The sequence below is a fragment of the Festucalex cinctus genome, chromosome 1, assembly GCF_051991245.1.
Source record: "Festucalex cinctus isolate MCC-2025b chromosome 1, RoL_Fcin_1.0, whole genome shotgun sequence".
NCBI classification, from domain to species: domain Eukaryota; kingdom Metazoa; phylum Chordata; class Actinopteri; order Syngnathiformes; family Syngnathidae; genus Festucalex; species Festucalex cinctus.
The window spans coordinates 11749192-11774649 of NC_135411.1; the positions used below are offsets into that span (position 1 = coordinate 11749192).

Sequence of the window (25458 nt, forward strand, 5' to 3'; positions counted from 1 at the left end):
CAAGTGTACCCAGCAGGTTTGTACTGCCTCACAACTGTGTAAAACAATTCCACATTTAGCAACTGGGTTGAAGTGGTCATATTTGGACATGTGCTATAACCTGAAAAAAAAAAAATAAATGTAAATTTTGTCCAACAACTATATATTTTCTTATTTTTACTAGTGTGGCTAGCTAGCTTGTTTTGTTTAGATGGCTAATTGTTAGCCTCATAATTAAAACTATTATGTGGTGCAACCAATCATTTACTGGTGCGAACATTGTAAAAAGCTTTCCGTGATAGATGCATGTTATAGATGTCCTGAATTGTCGATATTAGAAACAGTAATAAAGAATCCGCGTCCCAGTTCTGAGGACTTGGGTTCGAGTCCAGGCTCCGGCCTTCCTGGGTGTAGTTTGCATGTTCTCCCCGTGCCCACGTGGGTCTTCTCCGGGTACTCCGGTCTCCTCCCACATTCCAAAGACATGCATGGCAGGTTAATTGGGTGCTCCGAATTGTCGCTAGGTGTGCTTGTGCGTGTGGATGGTTGTTCGTCTCTGTGTGCCCTGCGATTGGCTGGCAACCAGTCCAGGGTGTACTGCCCAAAGCTAGCTGAGATAGGCTCCAGCACCCCCCGCGACCCTTGTGAGGACTAAGCGGTCAAGAAAATGGATGGATGTTTTGTGTTTTTTTTTTGTTTTTTTTTTGTGCTGGATCTGGTTAACTCCGTCAATGACCCGTTACGTGAAACTGGTCCATGACTACAAAAAGATTAATTAATCAACTTTGACCTGGCTGAGTTAACTACAAAAAAAATCTCTACTCTGCACTTAATCAGACTTTTTGTTGCACACCAATGCCACACTCTCACGGTGTGCGTCTTTTTCCAAAACGATTGGTCAAAAAAGAAGCTTGTCAGAAGTGACCAATGGTCTTGAAGAACAATGGCGAGATGTTGTCTGGCTTCCTTGTTGTGACACCTCTTAAATGTAACGGGTCCTCAATAAGATGTCAGCATAAGAGAAATGAATTCTCACCTAAGATGGCGGTCGGCACAAAGGGGTCTGAGGGCACAAGTTGGAGGAGGAAACAGAGTTGCAGTCAATACAGTGAGTTTAGCTTAGCATCGTTAGTGAGAAACTCATTGGGGTTGCTTACCTGGATAGAAGGCGCTGGTGGGGATGGACGTGCTGAGTGTGTTGGCTTTGGGCAGCGTGAAAGAGGAGGGCGACGATCCGGCTGCAGATACACAGCTGGATTTAGTAGGAAATTTTACAAAAACAAACATAATACGTTTCATGTGAAAAAGTTGAGCTGCATCCACGCTATGGACAGCATTATTCTGTTCACTGTCATAGAAACAGGAGTTCAGAACATTCGGAGACTATTTTATTTCATGAAAAATCTTGGAAAAAGCTTTTTGAGTAGCACACAGCAGTTTGCATTGTTCCACTCTTCTTGTGGAGCTTTTTCAGGCTTTTTGTCTGCACATTTTGTCACTCAAAAAGTTAAAAAACGCGAACGATATTAACTAAAATCGAAAAAGCCATTTTTGTTCACGAAATAAAATAAAAACGAGAGTGCTTTTAAATAAAAAAATACGAAAGGAGCTGAAACTACATTTGACATTTTGCTGGTGTTGGGCCGACACCTCTTACTTATTTGGTTAATTTCTTTATTTTTTTTTCACAAATTATACTGTTGGTTAGTCCACACTTGTTTTTTTTTTATTTGTGTTGACCAATCTAACATGTTGAAAAAGGCTTGCGCTATTGGATGAACAAACATGAAGTTTTTGGGGTTTCATTGTGGAGGTACCGGGATTCTGCCCAATGTCAGCAATTTATAAAAATAACTAACTATAATTAAAACGAAAACGTTCTTTATTTTCATCTTTGGCAAACTATTTTCACACATGAGCTTTTGGTTCAATTTTAAGTGTATTTATTTTAGTACTACCGTTATATATGTGTGTGTGTATATATATATTTAAAATAAATAAATAAATAAATAAAGATATATTTTTGAAAAAAATAAAAAATAAATAAAAACTAACAAAACCGGCTCTAAAAACTTAAAACTAACTGAATTTTAAAAACAAAACTCAAATTAAATGAAATTCTAATGAAAAATCGCAAACTATTATAACCGTGTTGTACTCCGTGCATGTTTTTCAGAATGTTTTTTCTACATTTTGTTTAGCATGCTTGATCATGTCCTACTCCTTTTTCAGACTTTTTTGCAACGCGCATCACTGTACTGTTCTGCCACCGAATCTCTTTTTCAGGCTTTTACATAGTCCTTGGCATGCTCTGTGCAACTTTTTCAGTCTTTCGTTTTGTCACTGCATGATCTCCTTTTTCAAGCTTCTATGTTTTTAGACTTTTTCAGTCTCTGGCTCATCTTGTACTACACGGTCACGTATCAAATTGTAGCATGTGCCTATCTCAATTTGCAATTGTTTGTGCCCCTTTTGCAGGCTTTTGTTTAGCAAAAACATTTTCAGGCTTTGCCATTCTGTGCTCCTTTCTTGGGCTTTCAATCTGTGCTTCCTTTTCAGGCTTTTTAGCATCGCACATTTCAACACTCTTTCACCTTTTGTCACACTCACATGTTGTGCAGGCTTTTGTGCATGCGCATTCCTTGAAAACATCCAAGAAGCTTGTTAGCCTCCGCTGTCAAGGTTTATTTACTCATTTGAAGACGTGAGCTCAGAGGCCACAGTAACCATCAAATGAACATAAGGATTTCAAAAGGGCAATATGCTGGAGATTAAGCACAAAATAAAGTGGATGGCTGATAAAACCGCGTTCTTACGAGTCAAATGTCTAATCTATCACGTCTTAATCCCAAACGGCACTGTCACTTAAGGTCGCCGGCAGCCACGCCGATCACAAGTCGGCCTTTGAAATCTTAAAAGCGAGCAGACAACAGATCCGGAGTCCACGCCGACAGACAGTTAATCAAGGTCAGCGCATCATTGCCCGGCAGGGGTGTCTGTGAGGCTGTTTGCGCGCACACGTATGTTTAATCTGACGCTCAGGAGGCGGGATTACGGCGAGTCCAGGCCCCGGGTGCAGATTTAGCCCAGCTGCCCATCAAGGGAGGATTAAATGGACACCGCGAGGGGCCGGAATGAAGAGGTCATCACAACACACCGTATTGTGCCCTACCTTAGTGGAGGTGTGTGCTCTAAGTGACAATAACATTGGAGAAGAGCATTTTCAACAACAACAACAAAAAAAAGACACACTGTTGTTGACTGTTTCCACCAAAAGTATTGGAACGGCAAGGTCAATGTTGTCTACCGACGACGTTTGGGTTTCAGATCAAAAGATGAATATGACATGGCAGCTACATCTCGATGTGCTATACAAGTCAAGGCAGAGCAAGTGAGCAAACGTGTTGAAACAGACATGATTAAATGAATTTAAAGTGAATACCATTTATGGCATTACCCTTACTTGCAATAACTGCATCAAGCCTGCGATTTCCCCAGACTTTTCCTGATGTAGCCACTTTCAATTCTTGTGAGTTTCTGGGGGTTTCTCCCTTCAAGTCTCCAAAATGCATGTTCTATTGGGTTAAGGTCTGGTAATTGACTTCACCTCGACAACCTTCCACCTTCCTTCCCTGATAGAGTGCATTGTTGTATCGGCAATGTGTTTTGGTGCATTGTACAGGACTGTCTCAAAAAATTAGAATATGGTGGTAAAGTCCATTATTTTCTGTAATGTAATTAAATAAACAAAAATGCCATACATTCTGGAATCATTACAAATCAACTGAAATATTGCAAGCCTTTTATTGTTTTAATATTGCTGATTATGGCATTTTTTTTTACTTGGTCTGAGGAAATATTCTAATATTTTGAGATAAGATATTTGGCTGAAAATGCCATAATCAGCAATATTAAAACAATAAAAGGCCTACCACAATATTATAATTTTCTGAGACAGTCCTGTATTTGTTGCATGATGAAGCTTCAGCTTAGCTTGGATGCATTTTTTTTCTGTATATTGCCCGAAAAAAATAGTTTCTGCTGCTACCGTCATGAGTTATATATCATCAATAAAAATTTGGGAGTCCACTCCAGAAGCATCTATGACATTAGCTGCTGATGAAAATGTTTTGAAAAAAAAATCCCTAAACATGTCGAAAAAGTGACCGTAGAAAAACGAAGTGGAAAAGCAGAAAATTACCATGTAATGTACACAAAATTGCCAGAAAAAGTCAGAAAATGTATTAAAACAAAAAAAGGTAGAAAAGAAAATGTCCAAAAAAATAACCATGAAATGTCCATAAACAAAAGGAATAAAATTACCATAAAATGTCTTTGGAATTGCCCAAAAAGTCAGAAAATTCATTTTAACAAGTCAGAAAAGAAAACGTTCAAAAATAAACCATGAAATGTCCAAAAACAAAATAAGTCATGATGAAAAATACCAAATTATTTAAACAAAATTTCCCAAAATGTCAGAAAATTTATTTTAAAAAAAAGGTAGAAAGAAAATGTCCAAGAAATAACCATAAAATGTCCATAAACAAAAGGCAGAAATTAACATAAAATGTCTTTGGAATTGTCAAAAAAGTCAGAAAATTAATTTTAACAAGTTAATTTTAACATTCAAAAAGAAACCATGAAATGTCCAAACAAAAGAATTCATCCCGAAAAATACCATATTATTTAAACAAAATTGCCAAAAAAGTCAGAAAATGCATTTAGAAAAAGGCAGAAAACTTTAAAAACTATAAAACGTCCAAAAACAAAAGAAGAAATCCCCCCAAAGTACCATAAAATGTCCACAAAATTGCCAAAAATGTCAGAAAATTGAAAGCAAAAAGGCAGAAATAAATGTTAAAAAAATAGCCATAAATTGTCCCAAAAATGAAAAAGAGAGGCAGACAATGAACATAAATACAGTATGTTCATAAAATTGTCAAGAATGTCAGAAATTTGACAGAAAGAGAGAAAAGTCTAAAAATGTATGAAAAACTAAGTCTGAAAAATTACACACGCAAAACATCGAAAGACGCAAGACGAATGGTCGAAGAAAATGAATCTCAAAGTATTGGCTGCTGCATATTTTTGTTAAGGTGCAGACAGATTTTTTAAAATGTATTTGGTCTAAAATGGCTCTTTTGACAGTAAAAGTTGATGGCCAGACCTACTCTTGTCTCGCTCTAACTAACTCTGTGTGTCTTTTTCATCCTTTTGTGTGGCACACTGCTGTCAAATTGATTCTTTGCTCTCGTCGTGTCGCACAAAAGCCTCAGAAAGAAGCACTGGGGGGCGAAAAATGAACAATAACAACAGGATAGACTTTTCCCGTCCGCCTTACCTCGGCCGTTGAGGGTGAGCGCGCACTCGCTGCGCGCATTGAGGGTGAGCGCGCACTCGCTGCGCGCGTTGACGGTGGTGAGCGCGCACTCGCTGCGCGCGTTGAGCGTGTGGCTGTGCGTGTCCATGAAGGAGAGCGCCTCGTCGCAGTTGGTGCCCTGCTCCGTGTAGCTCTTGTCCATGGAGTTGACCATCACCGTCATCTCCTGGCGGGTGCTGTTCAGCGTCTCTTTGCGCTTCTTGGCCAGTTTCCTTCACAGGAAGAGGGGAGAAAAAAATAATACAAATTACGTGATAAGATTATCCATAAGTCATTTTTCACGAGACGGCGGGTCAAATAATGAGTTCTGGTTTCTGGTCACATGAACTTTTATTAGGTAGCGGCGCATGACTTTTCCAGTTTTAGAATAAAACGAAAATGTGTGAAAAGGTGGAAGGGGGCGGGACTTCCTGACCCCAATCCATCAGAGGCCCCCGTGATTGAATGTACACCATCTTGGACATCGTGGCGCGTTTCGTGTTGACCCACTTTGAGCCCACAAAAGCAATTTGCTCTCTATTAACAACAGTTGGCACAAAATGAGCGTCAATATTTAGTTAACATTTTTAAAAACATTGAGTTCTTTTTCTTTTTTATGTGTTGCAAACCTTGCTAGGCACTTCATTCATCTACGTTATTATCATTCATATTATTACAGTCACTATTGTTTGCATATTGTTATACAGTGCCATTAAAAAAGTTCATCTATTAACTCATTCACTCCCAGCCATTTTCACAGAAGTAGTCCCGTTCGCTCCCGGCTGTTTTACTGGATTTTCACTGATTTTGCAAGGCCCACGGAATATTGTGTTCTATTGCTATAAAAGCATGGAATCTATCAAAAGAAAGATTAAAGTCTTCTTTCATCAGGAAAAAAAAAGTATGTTTCTATCTGTTTCCGTTTTGCAGCAATTAGCATTAGAAGAGAGCTAAGTTTCATCAGTTTTCACAAATCTATTTAAAATGGTAAGTAATTGAGCTTTTTTTCTAGATGGCCCTCCTTTGTTCTGCTGCCACCTGCTGGACGTTTGTGTAATAACTACCATTTCTGCAACCGTTCTTTGCAGTTGAGAGGCTGCATCAAAGCCCTCTGTATGCTCTAGTATTAAAAAAAAACAAAACAAAACAAAACAAACAAAAACGTATAAATACGTCTTTGGGACACTTAAAACATAAAAAAAAACATATTTACACGTTATTTGGAGCAAATGAGTTAATTGTTGTATATTACAATTCTATGACCACAAAATCCTGTGAGTTAACACACACCCCAGTATAACACGCCCAACCAAAAATTATTAAAATTATTCTAGTCATTTATAGTAGCCTCAGTTTTGAATCCGTTCCAGTAAGTCTGAGTCAAACAGAATTGTATGAAAAACTAAGCAATACTTCCCTAAGGAAAAACAACAACAACAAAAAATCCAATTTATCTGTTCTAAATACTCAAAAACAACAACAAAACATTTATCGAGAATAACTATAGTTTTATTTTGAGGGTCTGACGTTGAACAGGATATTTCACTGATGTTGACGCAACATGTTAATCAATCTAACCTCTTTTCCATGCAAGTTCAATTCCAGGAAATGAATAGCAAAATGTAAAATGAAAAATAAAAATAAAAAAATCAGTGAAAACCAAATCATGCGAAAATATGGCATAGGAAAACCGAGGTTCTACTATAATCATTATATTAACTAAAGCTGCAAGTAGCAATAAAGGGCCCTCCAAGGCAAAAGTATGATGCCTGTCACTTTGCAAAAGTGCACCAAAATTGTACATTCAAATTGTCAGAACTAACCAGTATTTGTAGCCCGAGGTCAAACGTGATAGGATAGGGCCCCGTTAAAACTCTGTCCACTATAGACCCCTTTTTCATATTCAACTTCAAAAGATCAAACGTTTTGTGTGTGCAAAGCTTAGTAAGTTGTTGTTCATGTTTAGGCCCTCAAAAATTTATAATTCATTTTGGAGAATACTATAATAATAATTTCTACAGAAACACTATAGGGAACTCGCTGCAGGTCCTAATTATAATGTTCTTGATTTCCTAATTATCCGTCCATCCATCCGTCCGTCCGTCCGTCCATCCATCCATCCATTTTCCTGACCGCTTATTCCTCACAAGTGTCGTGGAGGGTGCTGGAGCCTATCCCAGCCAGTTTCGGGCAGTAGGCGTGGTACACCCTAAACTGGTTGCCAGCCAATCGCAGATTTCCTAATAATAATTTTCTTCATTTTAATTTGAATAATTTCCAGATTTATTATGCAAATAATGTCATTTTAAGTAAAAAAAAAGAAAATAGTAATGTCTATGATCAGAATACCCAAACCCTTCCAAAAAAGCAAACGTCAAAGCAAAATGGCTTAATAAACTGTGCCTGCACTACATTTTGTATGCGTCGTCCCGTCGTTGACGGGTGGATAAAGGCTAAAAAAATGATTAATAGTTGAAACAAAATCCACAGAGAGCCAGCAGAGTGGAGGGATTCCTTCTTTGATCAATCTGATTTCTTTTGTTGTATTTCTTCTTTTTAATTAGAAATGCTGATTGTTTTCCTCGTTTGATTTCAAGGCCTTATGATCTCGTCTCTTTTGGACTTTTTTTTTTTTTTTTTTTTTTTTAACTAATCACACCACTAATGCGTGTGAAACCTTAAACCCCGGAAATATAATTCAAACTTAAAAATATGGAATTTCTTTCGCCTTTTTTGACGGCATAAAAGGGCGATTTCCCAAAGGAGAGTCTCTCTGAAGCAGAGCCTGACCTCAACGACGGAGGAAGAAGAGAATAGAGGAGCGTCCCCACGGTGATTAATAAAACATGGAGTCAACGCTCCGTTATTCCACGAAAAAGGAGCCGGTATGCCGTCGGAATGATCGCCTCGCCTTGATGACCCCTCCGCTGCGCTCTCCCGCTGCTTTGTTGCCGCAAATCCGCTCTGTTTGTTCAATTTCCTGGCATATGGCGGCGTAGGGGGAGACCCCCCGCCGCCCGCTTGCTCCGAGGGCCTCGGCGTGACGCTAATGGCGCAGCCGCTTTCCTTGGTGAGCAGAAATTGACAAAGATGTGACATTTCCACGCCGCCGGACGCGTTTGCTCTTTTTAATCGGCAATTAAGAGAGCAAACAAAAAGACGACGTCGTGTGTAAGTGCAACACAGGGGGAGGTGGCGAGGGGGTGCGCCGGTTTCAAATGTAGCCCACCATGACAAAATGAAGTGAAATGCCATTACTCCGTTCGAGCCTCCCCACAAAAAGACCTTAAAAAAGTTGTTTTACTAAGAAAAATAGCACTCTTATAAAAATATAACAATATAATTAAATAAAATGTAAACAAGGAAACATTTTTTGCAATATTTTTACTTTAATTCATTGCTTGTCTTGGCCACCTGAGGGTGAAGTGAGCTGATTTCACTGCCACAATGCAGGCCCTGTATCAAAACCTTTTACTCACAATTCAAAACAAACAAAAAACAACAACTCAATGATGGGTTATATATTTAATATATATTTAAATATATTTTAGTGATTTGTTTTTATTTGTCAAAATGTACTACTAGTATCGGCAGTTGGTATCGGTATCGGTGAGCACTAAGGGTCTGAGTATCAGTATCGGTCTGAAAAAAAGTGGTATCGAACATCCCTAGTTTGAACTATTTATTCACATAACTAAACGAAAAACAATGAGAATGCATCGAGAATCACGAGGGGCCAAGCCCCCCTGGTCTGCGGAGAGACACCGAGGAACAGAGTTAATAATCCGGCAACACACACATTTCTCAGACAGCTTATATAGACAGTGAATCGATCTCATTGGTTGAGGCTAGACATGTGGGTACCAGTACTGACATGAAATTATCTGATTGGCTGTTGACCCAGTAACACGATTAAAGATTCTTGACATCACAAAACATCATGTAGCATTACAGATCGTTCTTGACACCACATAACATCACATAGCATAAAAGATCCTTGACATCACATAGCCTAAAACTAGTTGAAACTAGATGATAGTTACATCAGTACAAAACGGACACTTGACCTCAACTAAACAGGTCATGAACTCAAATTTGACCCAGGCGTGAACCCAGACATGAGACTAAACCCCCCAAAAAACTCCTGCATGACTCGAGTCATGACACTTGTACTGCAAGTAGTAGTGCACTGTAATGCAATTTCTCCTCTTGTCTGTTCGACGTGACCACCTCTCTTAACTCTTTTACTGCCACACGTTATCAAGAAACAACCCCCAATGCCAGCGGATTTCGAGCATTTTAACTCATTTTTCGAAACAAACAGAATATTGTGTTCTTTTGCTACATATACAACATGGGTACCACATGAAAGATCGTATTCTATTCTTTCATTAGGAAAAAAAAGTATGTTTCTACCTTATTCCGTTCTTTAGTAATCACCATTTGAAAATAGGCCATTTGAGTGACATTGAGCGAAAATTGAAAAGAAAAGATACATTTTCTCCACAACAGTGACTTTGATACTAATATTTTTTGTTTGGTGACTCTCCGTCAAATTAGGTTTAATGTTACAAAGGCTTTGATCATTCATGTCAGCCTTGAAAACGTTCTATTTCATCAGATTGTGTCATGTTTCATTGTAATTCGCAGCTCTAGTTAGGGCCCGAGCAGTTACCGCTGCCATCTGCTGGCCATAGTTAGTGGGTGTTTTTTTTATTTCACAACTCATTGAGCCGGCTGCACTGCACTTGGACGTTGCACTGACCACTGATTTAAAAAAAAAAAAAAAAAGTAGTTGACGTCACTTAACGTTTATGGCGGCATACATCGTGATTTTATTAAACGTGATTAAACGTTTTTGGCGGTCAAAGAGCTAATACGCTAAAAAGAGAAAAGACTTTCACACTCAATTGTTATGCCTTGGTGGAGGTCCGCGCACCACTGAGTGACATTCTAGTTTAGTTTCAGCATCTGCTACTCGCGGAAGAGGCACAGGGCGCCGCCGCGCAGATGAAGGGAAGCTGCTTGCTCGGCAGCGCAGTTGATGAAGATGAACGACGGCGCTAATGCTGCGCTAATTTATATGAGGGGGGAATTTAATGATGGATGACTGAATTAACGACTCTTACGCGCCACCAGAGATAAGTCGGAGAACAGTGCGCCGTAAAATGTTTGCACGACTTGATAAATGGGACCATCCGTCATGTCGCCATACCAACAACAAGAGCACTCATACGAGCGCAAACTTCCCAAACAAGGCTTGGGAAATTCATGGGAGTGATTGGCAACTGTCGTCCTGTAGCGTTAGATCATTTCTAATACACGTGTTTACAATAAAAACTCCATACCACAACAAAGGCTGTGTATGCGCCTCTGTAGGTGTTGTTGTTTTGGTTAGCAATAAACAGAATAATGAGAAATAGTTTATATGGGTTAAAAAAAAATCTCACAATGAACGTGTCATAATTTTGCTACAGTGCAATCGCGCCCTGAGCAATAGAAATCAACAATATCTGAAGAAAATCTATAGCATAAAAAAAGACGTGCATGGGCTGTTTTCATGACTGTAATTTGATCATCTCTTGATGCCTATTCATAACTGCCACCTTGCACAATAGTAATAAACAATGACTAGACATGTTCTATAGTTTTCACTTCTTTCAACAATGATTCAAGAAAACGGCCACCTTGCACAATGGAAATAAACCGAACAAATAGAAATAAGCCAGTCAAAAATGTCACAAAGTGACATTCACATTAAATTTGTATCGTTATAATTGAAGCAATTGCTCCTCCTACTAGTTAACTTATTCCCGATAACCACCATGAAGCACAATAGAAATAAGTGACAACTCAAAATATTCCAGTCAAAAACTCAACAACACACTTGGTAGTAAACAGTATGACTGGTCCGGCACACACAATGTGTCATGCAGATGCTATAACATGATGCACGTTTCTAATAATAACCACCATTTTGCACAATAGAAATAAAATAGACATAACCCATATACAGCGATTCCCTGAGATATGAGTAATATGATTATCGCCACTCTTAGCTGAAGGTTGCTGTCAAACTAATAATCACAGAGAAAAAGTTTTCTATTTAAAGCAAGCACATAGCCTCTGCTACTTGAATGCTAACATACAAAAGGAAATTCCATATTCACACGGGCTAGCAATTAGCATCTGTGTGGCAGTGTTGATATCCTTGAAACAATAATGAGTATCTGAACACAAACTGTCATGCAGCACACTTAGGCAGACCATACAACAATATTCTCAATCATATATTCTTTATCCTCTGTGAAGAATGACTACATTACTGGCGTACAGAGAACCCGAGAGAGGAGCTGATTCTCCAGCACCAAATCAATGTTTATTTTTAATAATTTTAATATCGTAGAGTGCTATTTTTCCTCATTAAAAACCCATTACAAAAATGTTGGAGTTGTTGTTTTGAGGATGCTGGGACAGATTAATGGTGCTTCCGTTCAAATCAGTGGTGAAAGATGATTTCAGATCATGCCTTTTTTACTTATGAGCATGGTCAACTAACCAAATCAACTTGTATCTCGAGGCACCACTATAGTCAACAACAAAACAGATGGCGCATGGCTGAGCGAGTTGACTAAATGCGTTCGTCAAGCAGAGCATCTACACAGGGATGGCGAATACATTAAGAGACGTATGAACAAAAAAATATAACCAGCGGAAACTAAAACAATCGAAACATCCATGCTGAGTCGGAGGGTTTTGAAGCTCCGCCTTGAAAGCGTCATTTCCTGCCGTCGCCGTTTCCCCGTTCGGCTGTGGGCTGAACTCCTGCAGCTCCGAGCCGCAGACGTTGGCGCTAATGAGGCGCGACTGATGTCGTCGCCCGCGGCGTTTTTTTTTTGTTTGTTTTTTTGCTTTGCCTCCGCAAACACCTCCGTGCACTCTCGCGCTTGTCTATTGTTGCCCATGCAACTATGTATGATTATTATTATTATTTTCCTTTTTACCTCCGCCATGGAAGTTGGATTTTCATTAGCTTGGTTTTGCTTATGTGAGAGTTCCTGTCATTCATTTTATGACAAATGGCAGAATTAATCCGCTATTTTTTTTTTTAAACTTTCCTGATAAATAAAATGGTAAAAAATGTGTTTACTTTTCCCTCTCATAACAGAAAAAATTGATATGGAAGGAACCAACTATGGTTCCCTTCCTCATACTTCTGGTTTCTTACACAACAGGTACAAAATATGGTTAAACAAGATGCCAAAAAAACGTTTTTCCTACATAAGGAGTTCATAAAGACAGCAACAGTTTGATATCCTATCATTGTTCATACCAAGAACTAAAAGCCGGCTCCCCACCTCGCCCCGCCCGCTCATCGTCATGGGCGCCGCTACGCCGCCGGATCTGCCAGGCTGCTTGTACCAATTAGCGTGAGTCTTGCTGCACGCTCGCCTCGCGCCGCCTTTTAATGAAGCCGTTTGTTCGCCCGCCTCGAGCGCGCTCGGCTTTCGCGCGCGCCGCGTTTAGCGCACCTCCCGTCTCCCGACGCTGTATCAGCCGTTGTTTATGACATCGTGGTTGTGTACGAGTGCGATAACAAGTAAGCAAGGGCGTACGCTTGAACTAGCCGCTTGTGTTAGCAGCCCATAAAGGCTTCAATTTGCTGGTTAACAGTTTTTGCTTGTTATAGAAGGAATTCATGTTTTCCTCAAAATCTTACAACACACTATATGACAAACTAAAAACATCTAAGAAATCCCATTATGGACATAGGCTATCTGTCGAAGTATTAACAGCCTTGCTAAGACGCTAGCTTGGTTTGTTGGTGCACTTGGTTATTCATACATTTGTTTCATCAATATTTCTAGATATTTTTGTTACACTTTTGATAGCTACATGTGAGTGAAAGTGCACAGTTATTTACTGTATATTCACAGAAAGGCACTTGCTTGAACTAGCCGCTAGTTTTAGCATCCCATACTTGAGGATCAAAATTAAGCATCAATGTGATAAAGGGCTGCACAATATATCGAAAAAATATCGATATCGCGATATTGGCCCTTGCAATAAGTTTTATATGGAATTTTATGCTTTTTATATGAATTTGACCAGTCAGATGCTAACTAAAATGTGCATCGCCGTTCAATAGTTGAAAATTATCAAGACATAATTACAATTAATTAACTAAGATTACATGAAGGTTGCTTATTTTGCCACATGAAAAATGTTTTTCTTTCATTATGTAATAAAAACCTAATTTTTTAGGCACATGTTAAATATCGCAATAATATCGATATCGCTATGCTCGGCAAGTATATTGCATATCGCATGTTTTTCCAATATCGTGCAGCCTAATGTGATATATTCACAAATCAGATCATCATAATTTTACTTCTGAAACGGAATTATCTTTATTCACGAAGCATTATTAAGAGAAATTGTTACTATTTTAGTTGAAAATAGTTTCTTGCACATCTACAAAATCTCTATAAAGCACCATTTTTAAAAATTATTATAATTATGATTAGGATTATTAGACGTAGTACTTGTCAGGTAGCTACGTCACACTCGTGTTGCGGGCCTTGTCATTATTATTGTTTTGCTTAAAAAAAAAAAAAAAAAAAATGCCCCCCAGGCCATAGTTTGGACACCTGTGATCGAAAGGACTCCATACATTCAGATGAGCCGTAGGACGCTGCGGTTTGCTCACAGGAACCTCGGCAGCCCGTCGAACGTCCTGCCGCCACACCATCACGCTAAGAGTCAGGCGGGGGGGGGGGGGGGGGGGGGGGGGGGGTCGGCCGGTCGGGCCAGCTGATTAAAGGCCACGCTTTTGACGTGCGCATTTGAGGGCACATGTGAGCGCATGCTTAACGAGCGCGCCGAGTGACTTCAGTTGGTTCTGAAGCGCATATTTTGGCGACGGGGCCTTTGATGCGGGCGCAAAAGTATTCGCAGGCTTCATCAATCATACAGGTGACCGCTTGCATGTCGGGAAGATGCGCCACAGGAGCCCCTATAGCTAGTTTTTTATTAATTAGGCATTAAAACATGGATAAGAACAGCTGTCATAAGGCAAAAAAAGTTTGTATTCAATAAATGCGGCTGTCCAAGGATCACCTCATAAGCAAGTTCTGACAAGTTATGTGGTTGCTAGCATGGAGCAAAGACACTCCCAGAGTAGAGCATATATTTCGTTATTTTCGTTTTTTTTAATTAGGGGTTACAAGATGAATAAGAACAGCTGTCAATAAGTTTGGATTTCATCCAATTCAACAGACTGTGTGATGATAACCACATAATTCCACTGTCTCAAAAATAAGGTAACGGCCAGCATACAGGGAGAATACTTCATTTAATAGGGCCTAGATCTAGTTTTTATTAATTGAAGAAAAGTGAGTAGGAACTAACACCAGGCAAAATTTTGCAGTTGATCCAATAAACATGACAGTCTGACGATAATCACATAAATCCACCAAATGATGTCTAACATGGTGGCTGTCATGTAGGTAAGAATAGATTCTCACAGAGAAGTGTCTTTAGCTAGTTATCATTAATTACACGTTAAATCCGCATGTGGTCTTGAAAGTGTGTAGCTGAGCAACCGATGGTTATTAAAACGCTAAAGTTTTCACTGTCGACCAGAAATGTCCTTAAAAACATTGACCGTATTCAATTTTTTCAAAAGCTGACCATGCGCCTTATAATCCAGTGCGCCTTATATATGGATCAATATTGAGCCGCAACAGGTCTCGCTGTCAAGACGCTATCGGTGACCCTGCACGATCGGTGACGCGCATGCGCAGAAGATCCCGCCATCTTGGATCGCTAGCTAATAGTAATACTTTACCTCAGAGAAAATAATAAAACAGCTGTTTATTCATTTTGGAGTTGTCAGAAAGCTGGTTTGTAATCTATTAATAAAGTTTGACTGCCCTATCTGACTGTTTTGTTGACATTCCCTTTAGCGCAGTACCATCTAATGAATGCATAACACAACCCCAGCCTCTACTGTAGCGCCTTATATATGGAAAAAGTTTGAAAATATGTCATACATTGAAGGTGTGCCTTATAATGAGGTGCGCCTTATAGTGCGGAAAATACGGTGCATTTAATTTTAGACTAGGTGGGCCTATAGCTAGGTTTGCATTTCATCCAATAAACACCGGGGGACTTACAGGCTCGAAGAACCCAGACAAGGTCAAGAAAAATTATCTGAGACCCTCCACATCCTGGTCACCACGTCTTAGACTTAGACTTAGACTTGACTTTATTGATCCCTTTGGGATGGCTCCCTCTGGGAAACTAGCATTCTTGCAAGAGAAGGGCCAATCGGCAATTATTACGTTGCCATTAAAACAGGAATAAAAACCTTTTAGCCAATAAATACGCAGCATTTCAACTGACTCACGCCATCAAAGCGGCGGACGTGACGGCCATGCTGAGCGTTGTGCGCGGCGGTATTATCTGCAGGTGCATTGTGGGATGCCCTTTCAAGCGAGGCGGCTCCCGCGCCGTCCCTGCGATCGACGCAGATTAGCCACAAAAACGCTACGCCGCACGACGTAAGCCTCTTCGTGACTACATTTGATTGTTTTGTGCGCGTCTGTGATATTTAAATGGGGACGTGGAATAATAGTCACGGGTGCACGTGCAGTCAGCCAAAAAGCATGCCGGAGTGGCGACAAAAGAAAATCAGGTAGGCCGAACAAACAAAAAAGCATGAGATGCGAGATGTGGGAGGATGACGTTGGGGGGGGGGGGGGGGGGGACAACTGCATGCTAAGTACGTGAGATGTGCTAAAAGCGGCTAATCTTGCAATTCAAGGATGAGGATGGTGTCTTGCGTTGGCATGCGTGCTTCAGGGAGAAAGCGTGGTGACGGACATGGACGCCGAGTTGGGTTACTTACAGGTAGTAAGTGTAGGAGTGATAGGTTCTTCTGCCGAGTGGGGTGGTGGTGGTGGAGGTGGTGGTGACGGTGACGGTGGTGGTGGTGTTGGTGGTGGTAGGTTTTAAGCAGTGGAGGACGAGGAGAGAGAGAGGGGGGGGGGGGATGGAATGGAAAGAAAAAGTAAAAAGATATTAATGTTTTTGGAAAAAACAAAAGCAGACATGGTGGCAACACGTGGATGCACGACTGTGAGGTGAGCGCGATGAGAACCGCGCGAGTCGTATCTACGTTTGCGAGTCCTGACAAAAATATGCTGTGAAATCCCATAAATAACACGCACCTGTGTATAATACGACCCCCCCAAAATGACACTTTAAAATAAAATTTTGCATTTTGAACAAGTATCTCCATTGACAGCCAGATTCTCATTAATGTCAATTAATAATCAATTAGGGGTTAAAAGACGAATACGAAAACTTATGACCATATAAATCCACTATTTGAGCATTATGACTTCTAAGCATAATTAGAAACAAAGTGAATTTCCTGCATATCTTATAAGAAATGTAACGTTACCAATGAAAAAGATGTTTTATAATCTCACATTTTTAACACGTATTTCCATTGGCCAAAACAAAACATTCCTTCCTTCCACTTTAGACTAGGGAAGAGGATTCGAAATTAGTTGCTAAACCATGACTAAGAATGTCTGTCACAATGTAAAAAGTTTGCATTTCGTCCAAATAATCATGACAATAACCATGCTTCCAACATATGAGCAGTTTTCACATTGAAAAAAGTTCGTCTTTAACAGGCATCTCCATTGGCAAGACATACAGTAACTTCCGTGTCAGTTGAGGACTACAGTCTGTGTACATTATCCTGAATTCATGCAAACTGTTGGACGGAAATGTGACACACACTTTTACAATTACAATAATAATAGAAAAATAAAAAAAAGTCCACACCTGACCTCTCAGGTCAGACCTTTAACGAGACGCTCGCATGTCGCCGCACGCAACTTCGATTGGCCTACCGGACGCCCCGGATGGTCCGAGTCATTTGCGGCAAATTCTCCTGCCTGGGCTTTGATTGAGCCTAAGTGAAAACAATTACCGCTCGGATGGGGACCCGCGCGGAAAAATGAAAACTCTTCATTAGTGGGCGACAAAACACAAATCAATAAACGGGTTCCATTTTTACCCGTCTTCTGCTGTATTTCAACAGATTTAGCTCAAAGGAATAAGGATGGGAATAAAAAAAAAAAATCTTCTCTAGTACTCTCTAGGGATGTAACAATATCCAAAAGTCACGATACGATACTATCACGATATGAAGCTCACGATGCGATAATTATCACGAAATATTAGGAAGGTTGGCGATACACAATATTGTAAAAAAAAAAAAAAAGCACAATATTGTGGTTTTGCACATAACATCAATGTTATGTTATTATTATTATGTTATTATTATTATGTTATGTTATTAATGTCACGCCGCCACCAGGCGTGGCGGTTCATGCTTTTATTTTTGTGTCTCTGTTTCCCGTTTTACTTTGAAATCCTAACTCTCCTCTCACCCCAGGTCACTTACCCTTCCTGCCACGCCATAATTACCGGTCCCCGCCCTTGATTATCACCACCTGCCACCAATCACCTACTGCAATAAAAGCCACCTGCATTCTCCCCTCAGGGCCGAAGTGTCACCGTCAGTGCATGGAAGCGTCCACAGTCCTTATGTCCTCGTTCATGTTGCCTAGTGTTGTTGCCTTGTTTTTGTACCTTTTGCCTGTTTTTTCCTCCCTAGTGGAGCGCTTTTTGTTCTCCACTTTTTCCCCTCCCTGTTCTCCTCTCAGTTTGAGAGGAGACCACTGTTGGCCGGAAATAAACCTGCTGCCTTGGTGGCCTACCTTACGCCTGCGTCTGAGTCCTACTTGACCCCGCCTTGTCAGTACACTTCGGCCAGCATGGACCCAGCAGGCATGGTCGAGGCCGCACTGCAGAGCCAGGAGGCCCGGCTCAACAACCAGGACCGGACCCAACAGACCATGCTGTCCCGGATGGAGGAATTGACCAGCCAGGTCCACGAGCTGGTAGGCCTTTCACGGCGTCGAGCGCCAGCTCCCACTGGACAGATTCCTCACCCTGAGTTCTCTGTACCGACCACGCCATTCACCGGGGTAGGATTGAGACTGGCCTCCCCAGAACGATACTCCGGTGAACCCGGACGCTGTCAGACTTTCCTCACAGAATGTGACATTCATTTTGAACAGTTACCACAGGCATTTCCCACAGCCCGATCCCGAGTGGCCTTCATGTTGTCTCACCTGACGGGACGGGCCAAAACCTGGGCGACCGCGGAATGGGCCAGGGGTTCCTCGGTCTGCCAAAGCGTACAGGACTTTCGAATCGCTTTGCGCCAAGTCTTTGATCCAGAAAACAATGACCGAGAGAAGGCACGAGCACTGAGCCGACTTCAGCAAGGCAACGAATCTGTCAGCGACTATGCAGTTCGCTTTCGAACGTTGGCAACGAGCAGTGGCTGGAACGCCATCGCACTTCACGACCATTTTCTGAAAGGACTCTCACCCGCCATTCAAGAGCTTCTGGTTCCCGTAGATCTCCCCGCGGACTTGGACGCCTTGATTTCCCTCACCATCCGCACCGATCATCGTCGCCGGGAACTGGCTAAGATCGGCGGACTCCGAAGGAGGGAGGAACCCACCCCCTGGTCACGACCACCGGGGCCCGGAAGGCCGCAACCCATCCTTCCTTCCCGACCTGAACCAGGAGAGGTGGACTTCGCCAGAGAGGAACCCATGCAACTGGGAAGGGCCCGGCTAACGCCCGAGGAGCGACAGCGCCGCCGCCGAGAGGGCCGATGCTACTATTGTGGTGGTCTTGGCCACCTGGTGGGAGCCTGCACCACGAAGGGCGGTTCACCGGTCAGTTCTCCGTCACCCCGACCCGCCAAGAACCACAGGCTCACGCAAATTCGGATAATCCACCACCATGTCACCACAGATTTGTCAGCCCTCATTGACTCCGGCTCCGACGAGAGTCTCATGGACTGGGAGCTCGTAAGGCAACTACGAGTCTCCACCGAGCCACTTCTTTCAACAATCCAGGCTCGAGCTTTGAACGGCAAGGAACTTTTCAAGATCACCCACATCACTGAACCTCTGGAAGTACAAATCGGACAGCACCTCGAGACTCTTCGTTTCCATGTTTTCCACGCTGCTTCGCCCACTTTGGTTCTGGGACACCCTTGGCTGCGTCTACATAATCCCAGAATCGACTGGAACTCTGGAGTCATTCTGGAGTGGGGAAAGGACTGCATGACTCACAGATTGGAACAACCCGCACCCCGGAACACCACAGCCCAGGTTCACCAGGTGTCCCTCGCCTCGTCCGCTCAAGAGGAATACCCGAACCTGCACACCGTTCCCTCCTGCTACCACCACCTGCGGGAGGTTTTCAGCAAAACCAAGGCCATGACTCTTCCTCCCCATCGACTGTATGACTGCCCGATTGACCTGATCCCCGGATCAACCATCCCCAAGGGGAGACTGTACTCGGTCTCAGGACCCGAACGCCAAGCCATGAACAATTATATTGACGACTCCTTGAAGGCCGGCCTCATCCGACCGTCTTCCTCACCTGCAGGCGCAGGTTTTTTCTTCGTGAGTAAAAAGGATGGATCCCTACGCCCATGCATTGATTACAGTCCCCTGAATGACATCACTGTTAAGAACCGGTACCCCTTGCCATTGATGTCCTCTGTGTTTGACCAGCTGCAACAAGCTAGAATCTTCACGAAGCTCGATCTCCGCAACGCCTATCACCTCATCCGGATCCGCGAGGGAGATGAATGGAAGACTGGTTTTAACACTCCCCGGGGACATTACGAGTACCTGGTCATGCCTTTCGGCCTCACGAACGCTCCCGCAGTCTTCCAGGCCATGATTAACGAAGTACTCAAAGATTTCATCGACCACTTTGTGTATGTCTACCTGGATGATATCCTAATCTACTCTCCTGACCAAGCAAGCCATCGAAGCCACGTGGACCGAGTCTTGCAACGCCTGCTGGATCACCAGCTTTACGTGAAGGCAGAAAAGAGCCTGTTCCACGTCAACTCCATCTCCTTCTTGGGATTCGTCGTGTCACCCGGAAAAGTGGAGATGGAAGCGGACAAGGTCAGCGCCGTGCGGGATTGGCCCACGCCGGACTCACGAAAGAAGGTACAACAATTCCTCGGATTCGCCAACTTCTACCGGCGATTTATCAGAAACTTCAGCACCATTGCTGCCCCCCTGCACGCCTTGACCTCCCCGCAAGTTCGATTTAGGTGGAACACGGAAGCTGAAGGGGCATTCAAGGACTTAAAAGCTCGCTTCACTAATGCCCCTATCCTCAGAGTCCCTGACCCCAAGCGCCAGTTCGTGGTGGAGGTGGACGCCTCGAGTATTGGTATTGGGGCAGTCCTGTCCCAGCGTTGTCAAGAGGACGGCAAGACACATCCCTGCGCTTTCCTCTCATGAAAATTATCAAAAGCGGAACGCAACTACTCGGTCGGTGATCGGGAGCTCCTAGCTGTGAAGGTGGCTCTCGAAGAATGGAGACACTGGCTGGAAGGCGCCGAACTCCCCTTCGTGATTTGGACCGACCACCGAAATCTGGAATACTTACGCCAGGCCAAAAGACTCAACCCTCGACAGGCCAGATGGTCTTTGTTTTTTAACCGCTTCGTTTTCTCTCTGACCTACAGACCCGGCAGTAAGAACATCAAGGCTGACGCTTTATCAAGAATTCACGAGTCCGAACCACTGGAAGCCGAGCCTGAGACCATTCTGCCCCGGGACTGCATAGTCGGGGCCATGAGGTGGCAAATTGAGGACGACGTCAAAGAGGCACTACGGAACGTCACTCCCCCCACGTCATGCCCACCACGCCGACTCTTTGTGCCTGAGGAACTGAGGGCCCAGGTAATACACTGGGCCCATACTTCACGATTATTTTGCCACCCTGGAGTTCGCAGGACAGTGTATGCTGTCGCCCGGAGATTCTGGTGGCCGGCAATGGAGACCACAATCAAGGACTACGTAGCTGCTTGTCCTACCTGTGCCCGCAACAAGACGTCAAACCAGTCCCGGATGGGTCTACTCCAGCCACTACCAATTCCATCCAGACCATGGGCGGAAATTTCAGTGGATTTTGTGACCGGACTACCACCATCCCATGGTAAAACCACAATCCTCACAGTCGTCGACAGATTCTCTAAGATGGTTCGTTTCATCCCATTAACCAAGCTCCCATCCGCCAAGACCACAGCCGACATCATGATCCACCACATATTCAGGTTTTATGGTTTCCCCTTACACATCGTTTCCGACCGTGGACCACAGTTCGTCTCCCGATTTTGGACTCAATTTTGCAAAGCCCTAGGTGCCAAAGCCAACCTGACTTCTGGGTACCATCCTGAGGCCAATGGGCAGGCAGAACGGCTGAACCAGCAGCTCGAAACCGGTCTCCGATGCCTCGTCTCCCAGAACCCGACAACCTGGAGCAAGTATCTAGTATGGGTCGAGCTCGCGCACAACTCTTTGCCCACATCTGCCACAGGTCTCACCCCGTTCAAGTGTGTCCATGGCTACGATCCCCCATTCTTCGCCGAACTGGAAGAGGAGGTAACGGTCCCCTCGGTCAAAGCCATGATCCGTCGGTGCCACAAGGTCTGGTCGGCGGCCCGGACGGCGCTTCAACGCCAGGGAGACCGGGTAAAGAGGGCCGCCGACCGGAAGAGGAGACCGGCTCCAGAATACCGTCCAGGCCAGCGAGTTTGGCTATCAGCCAAACACCTCAGGCTCAAAGTACCATGTCCAAAGTTGGCCCCGCGATTTGTGGGGCCTTTTCCAGTAACCAAGTCCATAGGACCTGCCGCCGTTCGACTCCGTCTGCCACGATCCCTCAGAGTTCATCCTACATTCCACGTCAGCCAAGTCAAGCCTGTTCATGAAAGCACACTGGTGCCCTCCGAACCCGACCCACCCCCCCCGGAGATGATTGAAGGCGGCCCCGTTTACAAGGTTAGAAAACTTTTGGATGTTCGTAATCGGGGCCGCGGAAGACAATACCTGGTGGACTGGGAGGGATACGGCCCGGAGGAAAGGCAATGGGTCCCCTCCCGGTTCATCGTGGATCCCTCGTTAATTGATGAATTTTATGAGGATCACCCTGACATTCCTGGGCCGTCAAGAGCCGGCCGTTGAGGGGGGCGTACTGTCACGCCGCCACCAGGCGTGGCGGTTCATGCTTTTATTTTTGTGTCTCTGTTTCCCGTTTTACTTTGAAATCCTAACTCTCCTCTCACCCCAGGTCACTTACCCTTCCTGCCACGCCATAATTACGGGTCCCCGCCCTTGATTATCACCACCTGCCACCAATCACCTACTGCAATAAAAGCCACCTGCATTCTCCCCTCAGGGCCGAAGTGTCACCGTCAGTGCATGGAAGCGTCCACAGTCCTTATGTCCTCGTTCATGTTGCCTAGCGTTGTTGCCTTGTTTTTGTACCTTTTGCCTGTTTTTTCCTCCCTAGTGGAGCGCTTTTTGTTCTCCACTTTTTCCCCTCCCTGTTCTCCTCTCAGTTTGATAGGAGACCACTGTTGGCCGGAAATAAACCTGCTGCCTTGGTGGCCTACCTTACGCCTGCGTCTGAGTCCTACTTGACCCCGCCTTGTCAATTAATGCACGCACACATTGAGTTCCTCCGCATATTGACTTGCTTTACAGGCAAATTGCATTCCCCTTCATCTGACAATTAGTGTAGATTTTAAAACAGAGAAGGGCCAAAACATCCCTAATGAAATTAAATTGCACTAAAAAACTAGCCACCAGAGGGTGCTAGAACTGCACGAATGGAAATCAACCTGGCTGTTTTTAACAGCTGTGTTGCATTTAAATATAGTAAACATGACGACAACAATATTGTGGCGGTTTTAATGTCACGATATCACAATATTGCGCTCATTGTTACATCTCTAGTACTCTCCCTCGTACACCACAGAAGTAATTTGGCGATTTATTGCCCATCTCTATCGTATACCTGCTTCCAATTGGGGAGGATTCGGGTTCGGGGTGCACTGATCACAATTTTTCTGACCTGCCAATCGCAATTTTTGCTGATCCCGATTTTTTCACGACAAGCAGTATACACTTTCAGTGTTCCAATCTGGTTTTATTGGAAATCATTTGAAATATATCTGTGAAATATTGCAAACGGGTTGTTGTAACTACACATGAAGTGGCTCTCTCAGATAAAAAAAAAAGAAAAACCTGTCAGTAGATGAGGACAGTGGCTGACTTTTTCAGACCTTGAAGAAGGCAGATGAGATCAGTGGAAAAGATCGATTCCCCAAAATTAATGAAATCGGGGCTGATAAATCGTCCAGCCGATTGATCGGTGCACCCCTATTTAGGGTCCCGTATTTTCCGAACTATAAGGCGCACCGCATTATAAGGCGCACCATCAATTAATGATATATTTTCAAACTTTTTCCATATATAAGGCGCTACAGTAGAGGCTGGGGTTACGTTATGCATCCATTAGATGGTGCTGCGCTAAAGGGAATGTCAACAAAACAGTCAGATAGGTCAGTCACAATTTATTAAGAGATTACAAACCAGCTTTCTGACAACTCCATTCACTCCCAAAATGAATAAACGGCTGTTTTATTATTTTCTCTTAGCTAAAGTATTAGTATTAGCTAGCGATCCAAGATGGCGGGATCTTCTGCCGATCGTGCAGGGTCACCGATAGCGTCTTGACAGCGAGACCTGTTGCGGCACAATATTGATCCATATAGAAGGCGCACTGGATTATAAGGCAGCTTTCGAAAAATTTGAAGGCTTTTAGGTGCGCCTTATAGTGCGGAAAATACGGTAAATTCCCTTGTCGGAGATGGTCAAATCACAAACTCTGATACAGCAAAATGGTTGCATTTTTGTTCAATTTTTGGAGACTTTTTATGATTGACATGTCCACCCAATTTTAGGTCAATCAGGGAAACTGGGAAACTGTATTTTATTTTTATTTTTTTATTTTTTATTTTTTTGCTACTACCATATTCAACAGTGAGTTTTCAGGCTCACTGAAGCACTTCAAAAATGGAAAAGAAAAAAAAATACCGGCTCCATTCTAACCTGTTTTGCCACATTTATGTCACAGACATCATAACAAGAATTAAAAACCTGAAATAATCTTCTGTACAACGTGACGTCTCACATCACAGCGGAATGGAAATACAAAAGTACAAACAGTCACGGTGGAGGGAAAGCACGCTTGATATTTGCAGAGCTTTGCTTCTTATTATCGCAGCCATACGAGCAGTCGTGGGGCCTTATGTAAACGTAGCCTTTAGCGACGCATCCGTACACTTTCAGAATATTATTATTATTATTATTTTTTACGGCTTATCTCCCTCGCAGGGCTTCACAAGCTCCCGCCGCTGACGGCGTTTGTTGGAGGGTGCGGTGTAAAGGGATGAATATTTCCTCAATGGGGCGCGACTGCCTGATTGAATTCATTCTTTCACGGCAAACGAGGCAAAAAGGCACAAGAAATGATCGCTTACCTTTTTTTCATGAGGAGCACCACGCCGAGGAAGATGATGACGAAGAGCAGGATGCCGGCGATGACCCCGGCGATCTTCACCGTGTGGTCCGTCTGCTTCTCCGGCTCCACGGCGTTGGGCTTGTGGGTGGCGGAGCCTGTAGAAGGGACCATGTTTAGCCAACAAAAAAGAAAAACATAATTCTATTAAGGATACAATTCTCAACATTTTCAGCCGTTCAAATTTGTTTCCCAGAACTACTGATGTTGAACTTTTTTTTTTTTTAAAGTAGAGAATTGTTCTGTTATATTGAATTAACTCATTTGCTCCCAATAACGTGCAAATACGTTTTTTTTATGTTGTAAGTGTCCCAAAGACGTATTTATACGTTTTTTAGTTTTTTGTTTTTTTTAATGCTAGAGCATACAGAAGGCTTTGATGCAGCCTCTCAACTGCAAAGAACGGTTGCAGAAATGGTAGTTATTACACAAACGGCCAGCAGGTGGCAGCAGAGCAAAGGAGATCAACCAGGGCCATGTAGAAAAAAAGCTAAATTACTTACAATTTTAAATAGATTTGTGAAAATTGATGAAACTTAGATCTCTTCTAATGC

At 43.0% G+C, this 25458-nt stretch overlaps 1 protein-coding gene across 6 annotated transcripts in view; it reads right to left on the bottom strand.

The window, feature by feature from the left end:
- LOC144015910 (receptor-type tyrosine-protein phosphatase mu) overlaps positions 1 to 25458 on the bottom strand; it is a 267193-nt gene that overhangs the window by 54336 nt on the left and 187399 nt on the right. For 4 of the 6 annotated variants that reach the window (XM_077516393.1, XM_077516411.1, XM_077516402.1 and 1 more), the window contains exons 15-19: positions 24867 to 25002; positions 16251 to 16280; positions 5321 to 5571; positions 1137 to 1217; positions 1016 to 1042 (exon numbers count right to left, since the gene is read on the bottom strand). In XM_077516393.1, coding sequence (XP_077372519.1) covers positions 1016 to 1042; positions 1137 to 1217; positions 5321 to 5571; positions 16251 to 16280; positions 24867 to 25002 — 525 coding nt within the window. The remainder of the gene's footprint in view (positions 1 to 1015; positions 1043 to 1136; positions 1218 to 5320; positions 5572 to 16250; positions 16281 to 24866; positions 25003 to 25458) is intronic. The other 2 variants (XM_077516421.1, XM_077516439.1) reach the window with 1 other exon arrangement.